This window comes from Pteronotus mesoamericanus, unplaced genomic scaffold, assembly GCF_021234165.1.
Source record: "Pteronotus mesoamericanus isolate MK-2021 breed Mesoamerican mustached bat unplaced genomic scaffold, CSHL_Meso_final contig_59, whole genome shotgun sequence".
Classification (NCBI taxonomy): domain Eukaryota; kingdom Metazoa; phylum Chordata; class Mammalia; order Chiroptera; family Mormoopidae; genus Pteronotus; species Pteronotus mesoamericanus.
The window spans coordinates 7,074,966-7,088,781 of NW_026555206.1; the positions used below are offsets into that span (position 1 = coordinate 7,074,966).

General features: G+C 37.7%; 1 protein-coding gene across 1 annotated transcript in view; it reads left to right on the forward strand.

Annotated features, from left to right (window-relative positions):
* Positions 1-13,816, forward strand: part of SHLD2 (shieldin complex subunit 2) — a 137,653-nt gene that overhangs the window by 103,887 nt on the left and 19,950 nt on the right. The window contains exon 7 of the mRNA XM_054580480.1: positions 10,766-10,972. Coding sequence (XP_054436455.1) covers positions 10,766-10,972 — 207 coding nt within the window. The remainder of the gene's footprint in view (positions 1-10,765; positions 10,973-13,816) is intronic.

A 13,816-nucleotide genomic window follows, 5' to 3' on the forward strand; every position in this document is an offset into this window, starting at 1 on the left:
TGGTCACATGTAGCAAGCATTGGTCACAGTTTGGGTCTTAATGAAGGTGGACTAGGGACCTAAATTACACTTCTTAAGAATTATTTGTAACAAATGAAATAAGCTGTTCAGAACTAAATGCCATTCCAATGCAATATCCTCCTGAAATCATTGAATAAAAGTCTAACATTTAAAAAATAACATTATAATAAACCTACTCTTATGACATTACTAATTAAGCACAGAGTAAATGCAAATAATCCTATATCTGTGGTTATATTTAATGCAAAATCATAGTTATATATGCATGGAGGTTTGAAATTTGTTCACACCTTTAAAAAAATTTTAAAACATTTTTTATTTTTCAATTGCAGTTCACATACAATATTGTATTAGTTTCAGGTTAGATCCCACTGATTAGACATTACATAAATTACTGAGTGATCACCCAATAAATCTTGCACCCATCTGACACTGTACATGGTTACTAGAATATTCCCCATGGTGTACTTCACATTTCCATGACTATTCTGTAACAACCAATTTGTACCTCTTATTCCCTTCACCTTTTTCACCCATTCCCTCAACTCCCCTCCCAACTGGCAGTTGTCAAAATGTTCTGTATCTATGAGTCTATTTCTGTTCTGCTTGCTTGTTTATTTTGTTTTTTAGATTCAATTGTTGATAGATATGTATTTATTGCCATTTTATTATTTTTATTTTTGATCTTTCTTTTTTCCTTCTTCTCAAAGAAGATCCTTTAAACATTTCATGTAATATTGGTTTGATGGTGATTAACTCCTTTAGCTTTTGCTTGTCTGGGAAGCTCTTTATCTGTCCTATTCTAAATGATAGCTTTGCTGGGTACAGTAATCTTGGTTGTGGGTCTTTGCTTTTCATCATTTTGAATGTTTTTTGCCAGTCCCTCCAGCCTGCAAAATTTCTGTTGAGAAATTAGCTGACAGCTCCTTTGTCTTTAACCTTTGGCATTTTAATTATGATGTGTTGGGCCTGCCTGTGTTGTCCAGTTGGTTAGGGCATCATTGCAGTACACCAAGGTTGCAGGTTCGATCTCTTACCACAGTGTTACCAGACAGGGACTGGTTTAGAGTGTGTCTGCCTCAGGCCAGCCTGTAGTGTGTGGGTTGTTGACTTTGTATAGGAAAGAGTATAGCATGAGTCAAGGTGAATTTGAGAGTATATTTATTAAAGCTGGAGACATTGAAACAAAGGAAGGACTTAGGGCAGAAGAAGAGGAGAACAACAGGAGTGAGCCTAGGCAGTGCTCTGTTTTGGCTCCCTAGAAATGGTATAGGAAAGGAGTAAGTCAAGGCATGGATTCTGTTAGCTCACTGGGAAGGAAGGTCGCAGAGACAGAAGTGAGCCAAGGTAGGGCTGCTTTTAGCTCACTGGGAAGTCAGAGAAAAAGGGGACCTTGGATGCAGAATCAGGGGATAAGTCTGGGTTGAGCTGCCATTGCCCTCTGCTCCTTTGGCTGCAAGTCTCATGGGGACCCTTAAAGTTCAGGAGGAAGTAAACAGTTCATGCCCAGGCAGGAGCATGGGTGAGTTCTGGAGCAACCCTACCCTGAGTCTTTGTCCTGAGGGCTTTTTATCTTTCTCCTGAAGGTGAGAATCTTAGAGGAGGGTTTCAGTAGAATGTTCACCAGTTTTCCAGGTTCATTTTTAATATGCTGATAAGTCAAAATGTGTACAACGAGGAGGGTTGCGAATATTCTTTGGTCTGCTATACTGTTTTACTTTTATCTTGGGTCTGCCTAGCTTGTAATAGGGTTTTTGTTATTTGTTCCCCTGACTCCATTTGTCCTTGGGTTTAGCTGGCACAAATGGCATTAATTCGGTCTTTGTTCTCTGTTTCCCAGACCAGGGTATTTAAGTTATGTATTTTTTGGTGAGGGAGGAGAGGTATAAACCATTTGCTCTCAAGTGCCCTTGGTTATGGGGGAAAAGGTTTTGTGATTCACCAGCTGGCTGTAATTTGCTCAAACTCTTTGGCCTTATTTAATTTTCTTGTCTCAGTTTCCTCAGTCCATTTGCTCTGGAATTTTCCTAGCTTTTTACTATCCTGTCACAAGGGCACATACAAGAGGCAACCAATGAATGCATAAATATATGGAACAATAAATCAATGGTTCTCTCTCTCTCCCTTCCTCTTCCTTTCTAAAAAAGTTAATCAAGAATATTAAATTTAATTATGATGTGTCTTGGTTTGGGCCTCTTTGGGTTCATCTTGTTTGGGACTCTTGCATTTTCCTGGACTTGTATGTCTATTTCCTTTATCAGGTTAGGGGAGTTTCCTGTTATCATTTTTTCAAATAGGGTTTCAATATCTTGCTCTCTCTCTCCTCCTCCAGCACCCCCATGATGCAAATGTTGGTATGCTTGAAGTTGCCCCAGTAGCTTCATCTACTGTACTGTTGATTCCTTGTAAGTTGTTCTTCATTTCAGTTAGTGTATCCTTCATTTATGACTGGCTCTTTTTTATGGTTTCCATGTCCTTTTTTTATCCTGTTGAAGTTCTAAGTCCAATTCTCTTCCCCTGAGTTCATTGCGCATCCTTATAACCAGTGTTTTGAATTCTGCATCTAGTAGACTTCTTGTGTCCATATTGTTCTGTTTTTTTCCTGTCTTCTCTTTGTCTCTTCATTTTGGCAGCCCCCCAGTGTTTGTTTCTATGTATTACATAGAATTGTTATGTCTCCTGGGTTTGGTAGAGTGGCATAATGTAGTAGGTGTCCTGTAGGGTCTAGTGGCACAGGCTCCCCAATCACCCAAGCTGGGCATTCTGAGTGCACACCCCCACCCTTGTGTGGGCTATGTACACCCTCCTGTTGTCGTTGAGCCTCAATTGCTGTCAGATTGTCAGTGGGAGGGATTTACCTCCAAGCTGATCAGCTGTGAGTACTGGCTGTGACCACTGAGGAAGATCAGTTGCACAGGGGCCCACTCCACAGAGCAGGACTTACTTCATGGGGCTCTGGTGCCCACTGAGTCCACTCCTTGAGTGTCTAACAGTGGAGGTGATTGGGTGGTGCTTCAATGTAGTCTGAACCTGTCCACTAAGTGCACTGTCTCTGGGGCCTCTCTTCCAGGCACCGGAACCCTGGACCGGGGAGCCCGGTGTGGGGCTAGGACCCCTCACTTTTCAGGGGGATCTCTGCAGCTGAGATATCCTTCCTGATTTTTATTTGCTATGTGTGTGTGGGAGCAGCCTGTTTTGTGTCTCTACCCTCCCTTGGTGTGGCTTATTTTTTTTTTAAAGCCTCACCCAAGAGTATATTTATTGATTTTAGAGAGAGAGAAAAGGGGGGGGGATGTGAGAGAGAAACATGAATTGGCTGCCTTCCTCAAGTGCCCCAACTGGGGAATGAACCCACAACCTAGGTATGTGCCCTGACTGGGGACAGAACCCATAGCCATTCGTTGGTGTACAGGATGATGCTTCAACCAAGTGAGCCACCTGGCCAGGGTGGTGTGGCTGCTTCTTTAAACTCCTATTGTAAGACTTCTATTCACCTAATTTCAGGTGATTTTGAATGATGGGTGTTCTGTAGTTTAGTTGTAATTTTGATATGGTTGTGGAAGGATGCGAGTACTGCACTTATCTACATTGTCATCTTGACCAGAAATAAGATTCTAGCTTTTTTTTCCCCATTCACACCCTTAATTCATGATTCACATATAGAAATGTATCACAAATTGTCTCAATACCATCCTCCCTCAGACTTACTGGCATAGCTGCATGTGACTCCCTTCTGTTATTTGAACATGCCGGTCCTTTCCATGCTTCAGTATCTTGAATTTACATGTTTCCTCTGCCTAGAGTGCTTTTCCCCCCAACTCTCCCACATGCATGGCTCCTTCATCTCTCAGCTCCAATTTCATATCCTTTGGGAGGCCTACCACATATAAATACATAACTGCTCTCTATCAGATCATTTTTTGTATTCCATATGTGCCATTTAACACAACTGGGATTATCTAGCCTGTTGGCTTTACATAATAATTAACTAAATTTCCTAGTAGATTGTAAATTCTATGACTAGCTGTTCACTATTCTATCACCATTACACAGCACTATGCCTGCCCTGGTAAATATTTTCCTTGTAAATGAATGGATGAAGAATAAAATACAGATCAGGCAATCTTTCAAAATTCCCACTGTCAACGAGAAAGAGACTGAAGTTTGAGGAGTAAGTAACTGCTTATTTTAAGTTATTAAAAAAAATGCTAAGTTAAGAAAGTATGCAGGAGTCTCTTATAGTATATAAGGCAAGAGAGTTTGTGGGTTTCCAAGGGACTTGTAACTAGGAGCTGAAAAGCTTTGTGCATCCCAGGCAGCTTCTCCATGTAAGTGCTTTTTTCATTCAGTGCAGATTTTTTCTTCTTTTTAACCATATGGAAAGCAGATGGTTACTCTGTAGCTCCTGATTTTACTTTTATTGGATTGGCCAAAAGTCCATATAGTTTTTTCCATAAAATAAAAGATATATTTTTCATTTTCACCATTAACTTTATTGATTTTGATATTTTGAGTATGTCAGCTTTCTCACACATGGTATAATGTTGATTGTTCTCAATGCCTCGATTTGATCACTGCGAACTTCAACTGGTCTACCTGATCATGGAGCATAATCCAGCAAGAAATCTCCAGCATGAACTTGGCAAACCACTTTTGACACATTTGATCAGTCACAGCACCTTCTTCAAACACTGCACAAATCTTTTTTTGCATTTCAGTTGTATTTTTACTTTTTTTGAAATGATGAAGCATAATATGCTGAAAATGTGTATTTTCTTCCCTTTTGAATACTAAAATGACTACACAAAAATTTGCCAATTTAGATAATTTTATTATTTTTATTTATTTATTTTTTACTGCTGCTCCAACCATTATTATGTTTTTTGAACTCCGCTTGATTAGGGTTTAGTTTATTCTTTTTTTCTTTTTTATCTTCTTCCAACTTTCCTTTTTTTCCAAATTATATTTATTCTATTACAGTTGTCTCAATTTGTCCCCCTTTGCCCTCCTCCACCCATCCCACCCTGCCCCGCTCTCCCATAGTCAATTCCTGCTCTGTTGTCCATGTCCATGGCTCATTCATACATGTTCTTTGTCTAATCCCTTCCCTTTCTCTCCACCATTGTCCTCCTTCCCCATACCCTCTGGTCACTTTCAGTCTGCTCCATGTTTCCATGCCTGTACTTTATTTTGTTCATTAGTTTATTTTGTTGAATAGATTCCACTTATAGGGGAGATCGTATGGTATTTGTATTTTACTGACTGGCTTATTTCACTTAGCATAATATTCTCCAGTTCCACCCATGTTGTCACAAAAGGTAGGAGTTCCTTTTTTTAAAAAAGTGCAGATTGATTTTATTCATTTATTTTTTAAAATGTCAAAATCCATTATAAAATATTAAAAAACTTAAATCCATTTTAAAGTCTCAGCAATTAAAACAACATGGCACCAGCACAGAAATAATCAAGTAGATCAATGAAAATAAAATGAGCATTCTAGAAACAAACATATGTATCTAACAGTGGAATATATGATTAAATTGATATTTCAAATCATTGGGGAAAATAAGGCTTATTCAACAAATAAAGTGCATGGACCACTGTTACTTGAAATAAAACAAATATGAAGCCCTATTTCACACATTATACAAAACATATTCAGGTGAGTTAAAAATTAATATGTAAAATCTAAGGAGTTTTAGGAGAAAATACAAAATAATATTTTTCTTACCCTGAAGTAAAATCTTCCAACCCAGAAGTTATAAGGTAAAATATTGACACTATGACTATTTTAGAGTTAAGACTATACAATATGTATAAAAAAGGTTAAAGGACAAAGAATAGGAAAGTATTTGCAACACATCTGAAAAAGGATTAATAGTTTTGGGGGGTTTTTTGTAGGTAAAAAATTCTACAAACATTTCATCAAGAAATGGATGAAGAATACCAAAAGTCATTTAAAGCTTTTTAAAAATAATAGATATAGGCAAGAAATATACAAAAACAGGTTTCGTTTCAACAAATGATAAAGCAACAACTACAATAACATCATTGTCACAATCTGATTAGTAAGTATTAAAAATATTGGTAATATCAAGTATTGGTGATTGTAAAAGGAGCTGGGTAGTCATTAACTCTTTTTCTTCATCTTCTTAAAGCAGTCCTTTTGGCATATTTTGCAGTGCTGGTTGGGTGGAGGTGTAGTCTTTTAGCCTTCTTTTGTCTGGGGAACTCCTTATTTTGCCTTCCATTTCACTTGAGAGCCCTGCTTCAATTGAAATTAGAGAAGTCTTGGTTGCAGGCCTTTGCTTTTCATGACTTGAAATATTTCTTGCCATACCCTTCTGGCTTGTAGTGTTTCTCTTGAGAAATCAGTTGGTAGCCATATCAGGGCCCGCTTGTATGTTACTACTGGTTCCTCCCTTGCTTCCTTTAGAATTTTCTGTTTGTTTTTGATATTTGCCATTTTAATGATGATGTCTCTTGGAGTGGGTCTCATTAGGGTTCCTCTTGAATGGGACCCTCCGTGCTCCCTGGACTTGTGTGACTTTTTCTCTCCTCCAATTAGGGAACTTTTCCATCATTACTTTTTCAAACAGGTTCTCTCTCCCTTCCTCCTTTTCTTCTTCTGGTATCCCTATTTTATGGATATTATTACATTTCAGGTTGTCCTGCATTTCCCTAAATGCCTCTTCACTCTTTTTGAGTCTTTTTTCATTTTGTTGCTCTTTCTGGGAACTTTTTTCTACCTTGTCCTCCAGCTCACTGATTCGTTCCTCTGCTTCATCTTGCCTGCTTTTCCTTCTGCCATGTTCTTCAGTTCAGAAGTTGTATTCTTCATTTCCTCTTGCCGCTTATTGATAATTTCTGTGTCCTTTTTCATGATGATATAGTTTGCAGTAAGTTCCTTGTAGTTTCCTGTAATTTTTTGTAATTTTCTCGAGCTCATTGAGCTTCCTTAGAACCATTGTTTTAAACTCAATATCTGATAGTTTACTTGCCTCTATTTCATTTAGTTCTCTTTGTGAGGATTCCTCCTTTCCCTCTGATGGGTTTTTCTTGGTCTTCCCATTATTTGTGGGACTCTTCTTTTTTATTCCTGCTTCTTAAATTAATCTGTCTTGATTTCCTGACTTTGTGGTGTGAATTCTATGGTAGGAGATCACTGTTTTTACTTTCTGGATCTACCTCTGATGATGTCAGTTGTTGACCCCTTCTGACCTGAGACAGACTCTTCTAGACTTCCAGGAATCTACTGTCTGTGGCTGTCTCCTTCTGCTGTTAATCTAGGCACTCTGCACTCAGCAGACCGGCTTAGGCACCACAGGGCAGAGCAGAGTCCCTCCTGGGGGCAGGGCTATTGGGTCCTCTCACGCTACTGCTGCTCAGGCAAGTGGTCTGCATCAGCCAGGCGGCTGCTGCTGTATGGGGGAGGAGTCAGCACTGGGATCCCACCAGCTTCTCTCTCCATTCTCTGCCCAAAGTCTCCGTCTCCAGTCTCTCAACTGTCTCTAGACCACTCTGTGCCCCCTTTAGCCAGGGATCTACTATCTGGCTGCCAGTCTGTACTCAGCAGTCAGGCTTTAGCACTACAGAGCTAGGACCGAGTCCCTCCTGCTGGCAGAGCTATTTTGTCCTCTCATGCCACTCAGGGGAGTGGCCCACCTGAGCAAGATGGCTGCTGCTGTTGCATGGAGGATGAGTCAGCACCAGGATCCTGCCAGCTACTCTCTCAGTTCTTTCCTCCAAGCCTCTTTCCACAGTCTCTAGCCCACTCTGTCCCTGCCTTTGCCAGAGATGAGGATAAGTGGCTGCAAATAAAACTTTATGCATTGGACCTTTAAACGGCTCTTTGCATCTCCAGCCAACCATCTCTGGCAGAGAGCAACCCTGCCGCTTTTCACAGCTGGCTGTTATCTGTGTACTTTTTGGGCTCTGGTGCTGTAGGTTGGAGATTCCTGCTTATGGTTTAGATCCTGCTTTTCACAGGTGGATCCAATTGGCTATTTCAATATCCTTCTGGTGTTGCCATCCATGGGCACCCTGCCTGCCTTCTCGAGTCTCTACTACACTCCTTACCAGTTAGGTTGTGCCAAAGCTAATTCTTCTGTCTGTCCGAGGTTATAAGGCTCATCTCTCGCTGTTGTTCAGTTGTTTGTTCCAGGTGATTTTTCCCCAATTTAGTTGTACTTCCATGTTGTTCCTGGGAGGAGGTCAGTGTGACTTCCACTTACTCCTCTGCCATCTTGATTGTCCTGATACTTTTTTAATACACACTGATATGACAGCTGTCACAATACAATCTTAACAAAATTGTTTTGAATGAAGTTAAAGACAATTGAGCCCTACTACAGCCATCTTACAGAAAAAACAATGAGATTTTTGGCCAGCCAGATATTTTTAAGAGATCAGTCGCATTTCGAAAGTCCAGGCAAAGAGAATATGATTGTCCTGGTGGAATTTAATTCAATCAACTGTGGCATGGAGGACTGGGTTGAAAAGTAGAAATAGGGATGCCTGAGCTCATTTCAGAGGGTGTGGGAACAGTTAAAGCAGCTGATTTGTGTTCTGGGTGGGCACACAAAGGTATTCACTACCAAATACATGTATGTTTACCAGTCTGGAGAGATGTATGTGATGTATTAATTAATTTAAAAAGTATATGATAAAATTTCATGTGTAGTAGGATCCCATTTTAATAAAAGCCGATATATAAATATGTACTTACACTTAAATACCTGGAAATACAGATAAAAAAATGCTAGCAATGGTTACCTCTGTATGATAATATTATATGGTTTTTTTCTTCATACCTTTAGTTTTAATTTTATGTGATTGTGAATCTGTATTTAATTTTTAAACCTTATAGTATGAAAAAATTCAAACATATATAGAGTACCATTTCCAGCTTGTTAAAGCATAGCCAATCTTATATTACCTATTAATTTCCTTTTCTCCAACTATCTAAATATTATACAATAAGCATTTTATGTTATAATTTGAAAGTAAAAGTGAACATTTTTCTTTTTAGGTAATGTTTGGAATATCTAGCTAAAAATTTGAGATAAAATTAAATTAAATTTATACTTCATATTTGTGCCAGATAAATTACAGATGCATTAGAGAGTCAAATATGTTTTTTTAAAGGAAACAAAGAGTAGTAGAAGAAAATAAAGCAAACTGACTTGGAATCCAGAGTTAGGAGGTTAAGTAAGATGTAGCAACAAAAACTACTATACTATATATTAATATAAAAATCACTATATACAAATTTAAAATACAAGTGAAAAACAAGAAAACAAGTTGCATTTTGTCCGAAAATAATGCTCTAAGCAAAAGCCAAATATCTGTGAGGATGAATGAGCAGCAGATACATGAACAGTCAAGTCCCCAAAGAAGAAATGGCCAATAGATATAAGAAAAATTTACTCTAGTAACTGAAGATACACAAATAAAATAATGATAGATGATTTTTCTCCTAAAAAATTAATAGAGAAGATATGGGGAAACAGTCATTCTAATAAACTGTCGGAAATGTAAATTGGCAAAACCTTTCTTGAGGATAGTTGACAATCCATATGACAGCCTTAGGATTTAGAATACCTTTGACCTAATAATTACACTTATAGAAATTAATCATGGCTATCAATAAAAGTGTAGCAAAAAATATATTTATCATGTTACTATTTATAATCGTGAAAAGTAAAAGTAAAAACCCAACAAACCCCACAATAGAGGATTGCTATAATTGTTAAAGATTTTGGTGTACTTATGCAGTAGCTTATTATGCAGATTTTAAAATAATGTGGAGAAATACTTAATAACATGTAAAAACATTTGACATGTTAGGGAAAAATGAAACAAACTGAAGTGTTAACTTTATTTTGGAATTTTGAGATTATGGCTGGTATTTATTTAGTTAGTTTATCTGTGTATTTTGTAATAAGACAAGAAAGCTATTTTAAAAATAGAATGGTTTTAAGCAGCAACTTGGAACATATATGCTTTAGTTCTACCTAATGATGCAGTATTTATACAGATATACTGACTTGTTCTAAAATTCTCTGGGGAAAAAAAACTGTCAAATGAAAGAAACTAAGGAAGTAGGTGGGGCATGTGAATTAGATGTTGACCTGAAATAAGTGCAAAACCAAAAACAAAGCTTTTATTATTAAAAACTTAGTGCTAAGAGACCTCTTTTTGTTTTATTAATAGTTTTAAAGTTGAATTTATTAATATGAATTATGGTTATTTGGTAAGATCTGTGCTATTATAGTTTTCGGAATTAGAGTTATTACTGAGAGAATTAAAAATATGTACAACTGTATCTAAATACTTTTTTTCTTCTGGAAAAATTAGCTATACAAGAAACCTAAGGTGTTGAAAATCAATTGATCAGTTTGAGATATTGATTAAGGTAGACATGTATCCATTTCTGTGTCCTCATTATATTATCTTTGCCTGTAGATATCAAAACAAAAATTTGCTACCCTGAAAAGCAGTTGGTTATAATAAATTGTGACTGTTTAGGAGACCAAGAAATCTTTAGAAAAAATTATTATTTAAATTATCTCTAGCATCCTTCCTAATGCCTTAATACATTCATATTTTGTCTCTTTATACCCAAATTTCTTAGTGTGATAAAAGTTGTATTTAACTGATTAAATAGTTCAGTGTTTAATCTGATTCTGAACCAAAATTATTTCCTTTTTGATAACTTTTTGTTTTTATTTGTTTGTTTAAGATTATATTTGGGAATTTAAATATCTTTTCGTTCAGCGCAATTGCATCCTAGAAAACCTAGAATTGCATACAACACCTTGGTCATCCTGTGAGTGCCTGTTTGATGATGATATAAGAGCAATTACGTTTAAAGCAAAATTTCTAAAAAACATGCCCTCTTTTGTGAAGATGTCAGATTTAGCAACACACCTGGAGGATAAGCGTTCAGGTAAGATTTTTATATATGTAAGATATTGCTAGTTTTAAGATTTTATTTATTTCTTTTTAGAGAAAGGGGAAGGGAAAGAGAAAGAGAGGGAGAGAAACATCAGTGTGTGAGAGAAACATCTATCAGTTGCTTCTCGCACATGCCCCAACCAGGGACCAAACCCAAGCACACAACCTAGGTATTGTGCCCTGACTGGGAATCGAACCAGTGACCTACTTTGCAGTACGACACTCAATCAATTGAGCCACACTGTTCAGGGCGGTATTGCTAGTTTTAATACAAGTAAAGAAGCTACCATTTGTGGGGGAAATATATATAAAAGTGAAATATAGATCTTTGTAAATATCTGAACCAGATATTGGCATCTTCTTAGCTTTTTGCCTATAATCTTTTGAGGTTAACTTGTAATTATTAAGGATCACTTAACATTTTTTTGTGTATAATTACTAGAAGTTCGTCTTTTAATTCAGTCTGCTTACTAACACTAGGGATTAGTTTGAGTTTTCTATGATTTGATATACCTAGAGTCATACAGAATGGACACTGTTTTGTTTGGCATCTTTAACTTAGGAAATTCTTTTGAGATACCCCCGCCATTGTGCATAGCAGCAATTTATTCCTTTTTCTTCTATTCTATGGATATGTTAAGATTTTTAAAATGTGTTCATGTGTTGATGGACATTTGAGTTATTTCCAGTTTTTGGCTGTTATAAATAAGCTTCTATAAACATTCAGGTATAAGGCATTATACGGACATAGTCTTTATTTTCTCATAAGTAAATATCTAGAAGTTGAATAAATAGCTGGATTATATGGTGTATGTTTAACTTTTTGCAAAACTGCCATACTATTTTCCAAAGTGGTTGTACCATCTGTAGTGATACTGGTATTGCCTGATATTACTAATTTATGTCTTCTAGCTCCCCGCCCCCCTCTCCACCCCCACTGGTTAATTTGGCTAGAGGTTAATTAATTTTATTGATGTTCTCAAACTGATTTTTTTCCTATTTTCCTGTTTTCTATTTCATTGATTTCTGGTCTGATCATTATTATTTCCTCCACTTCCTTGGATTTTACTCTTTCTCATTTATTAAGTGCAATTGAGGTCATTGATAAGAGACTTTTCCTTTTTTTCCAATGTAGGAGTTTAGTGCCATAAACTTCCCTTTAAGTGCAGCTTCTGAGTTTTCTATCCAATGCCCTATGGATTATGAGATTTTTCCATGTAACTAGTGGGAAAATGCACTTTTCCTGGCTTTGTGGAAGCTTTAGGGAATTGTTCCCAATAATCCTTTCAGACAGTTCTTTCCTTGGTCTGTGGTCACATATACTGGTAAATGCTCAGTTGAATCCTCCAGGGGGACCCTCTGTAACTCTTTTTGCAGCTCTCTTCTACTGTCCTGCCCTGAGAACTCCAGCCACATTAGCCTTCCATATCAAAGTTCTTTCTCCTCTCAACTCAAGGAAGCCATCAGGTTCTGCTGGGTTCCCCTTACCTTCACCACAGCCAGGAAACTCTCTTATCTGTAAGCTGTGGGAGTCACCAGGCTCGATCTCTTAAGGGTCACCGTCCTTTGTTGCCTGATATCAAAGGTCTTGAGAATTGTTTCATACACTTTGTTTGGGTTATTAGTTGTTTGAAATGTCAGAACTGTTTATATACACAATACTTCTGACACTGAATGTATGGATTTTATTTTCCTATACCAACAACCAGTTCTCCAACTCTCTGGACATCAACTGGATATCCTACAATTCAATTCTGACACTACCTATCTGGAGTTGGTGTCAGACTCCACAGGTTTAAGAGCTCAGTCCCACAAGACTGTCCTTTCTTCAGGTGCCAGTTGCAAGGATTAGGTGTCTGGGATACCCACACTTCTGTGTTGTATCCTGGGTATATTCTGACTTGGCTATGTTACCAAACCTTGAATGCCAGATACTTGAATCTCCATGTCATAGAAGTGAGCACTGAACTCAGTACAAGATCAAGCAGATAGAATTTATTGAAAAGAGGTTGTATACAAGGGAGTTCACCAGAAAAGAGAAGCTGAGCTTTCCAAGGAGTTCTTGTGGGTGCCTTATACAGGTGCCTTGAGGTGGGTGTAGGGTTTGGGACTAAGGATGAGGTCAATTGTCCTATGATCATCATCAGGAGGCAGTTTACCTCTGGGCAGTCACAAGATGTTTTCCATGGTCAGTGCTTACCACTCAGAGGGCCTGAAAAATAATGTTTGTGCACACATTTTAGTTACTATTTAGTTGACAAAAAACTATTGCAGAATACTATGTTAAGAAAGGATGTTATTAGCGTACCTTCTTTCCTTTAAGGATGTGGTTAGGTTATGGAATTTTACTGAAAGCAAGGAGTCATAGTTAGGCTTCTTAGATCGGCGTTCTTTCAGTCAAGATGTAGTCCAGATGTTACCCATATACTAATTCAGCTATAAAGTTGTGCATTCCTACAACCCACCCTCCTTCAGGTTCACTAATTTACTAGAAGTGCTCATAGACTTCAGGAACACTTTATTTACACTTAGCAGTTTATTTTAAAGGATACAGCTCAGGAATGGCCAAATGAAGAGATGCACAGAGCAAGTTATGGGTGAAGGGACATGGAGCTTCCATGCTCCCTTCAGGTGCACCACTCTTCCAGCACCCCTGTGTACTCCCTGAACCCAGTTATTTAGGGGTTTTTAATCAAGGGTTCATTCTGTAGGCACAGTTGACTAAATCATTGACCATTGGTGATTAACTCAAACTTTCAGAGGTTGTGGAGTAGAGCTGCAAGTTCCAACCCTTTAATCCTGCCTTGGTCTTTCTGGTGACTAAGCCCCAGCCAGA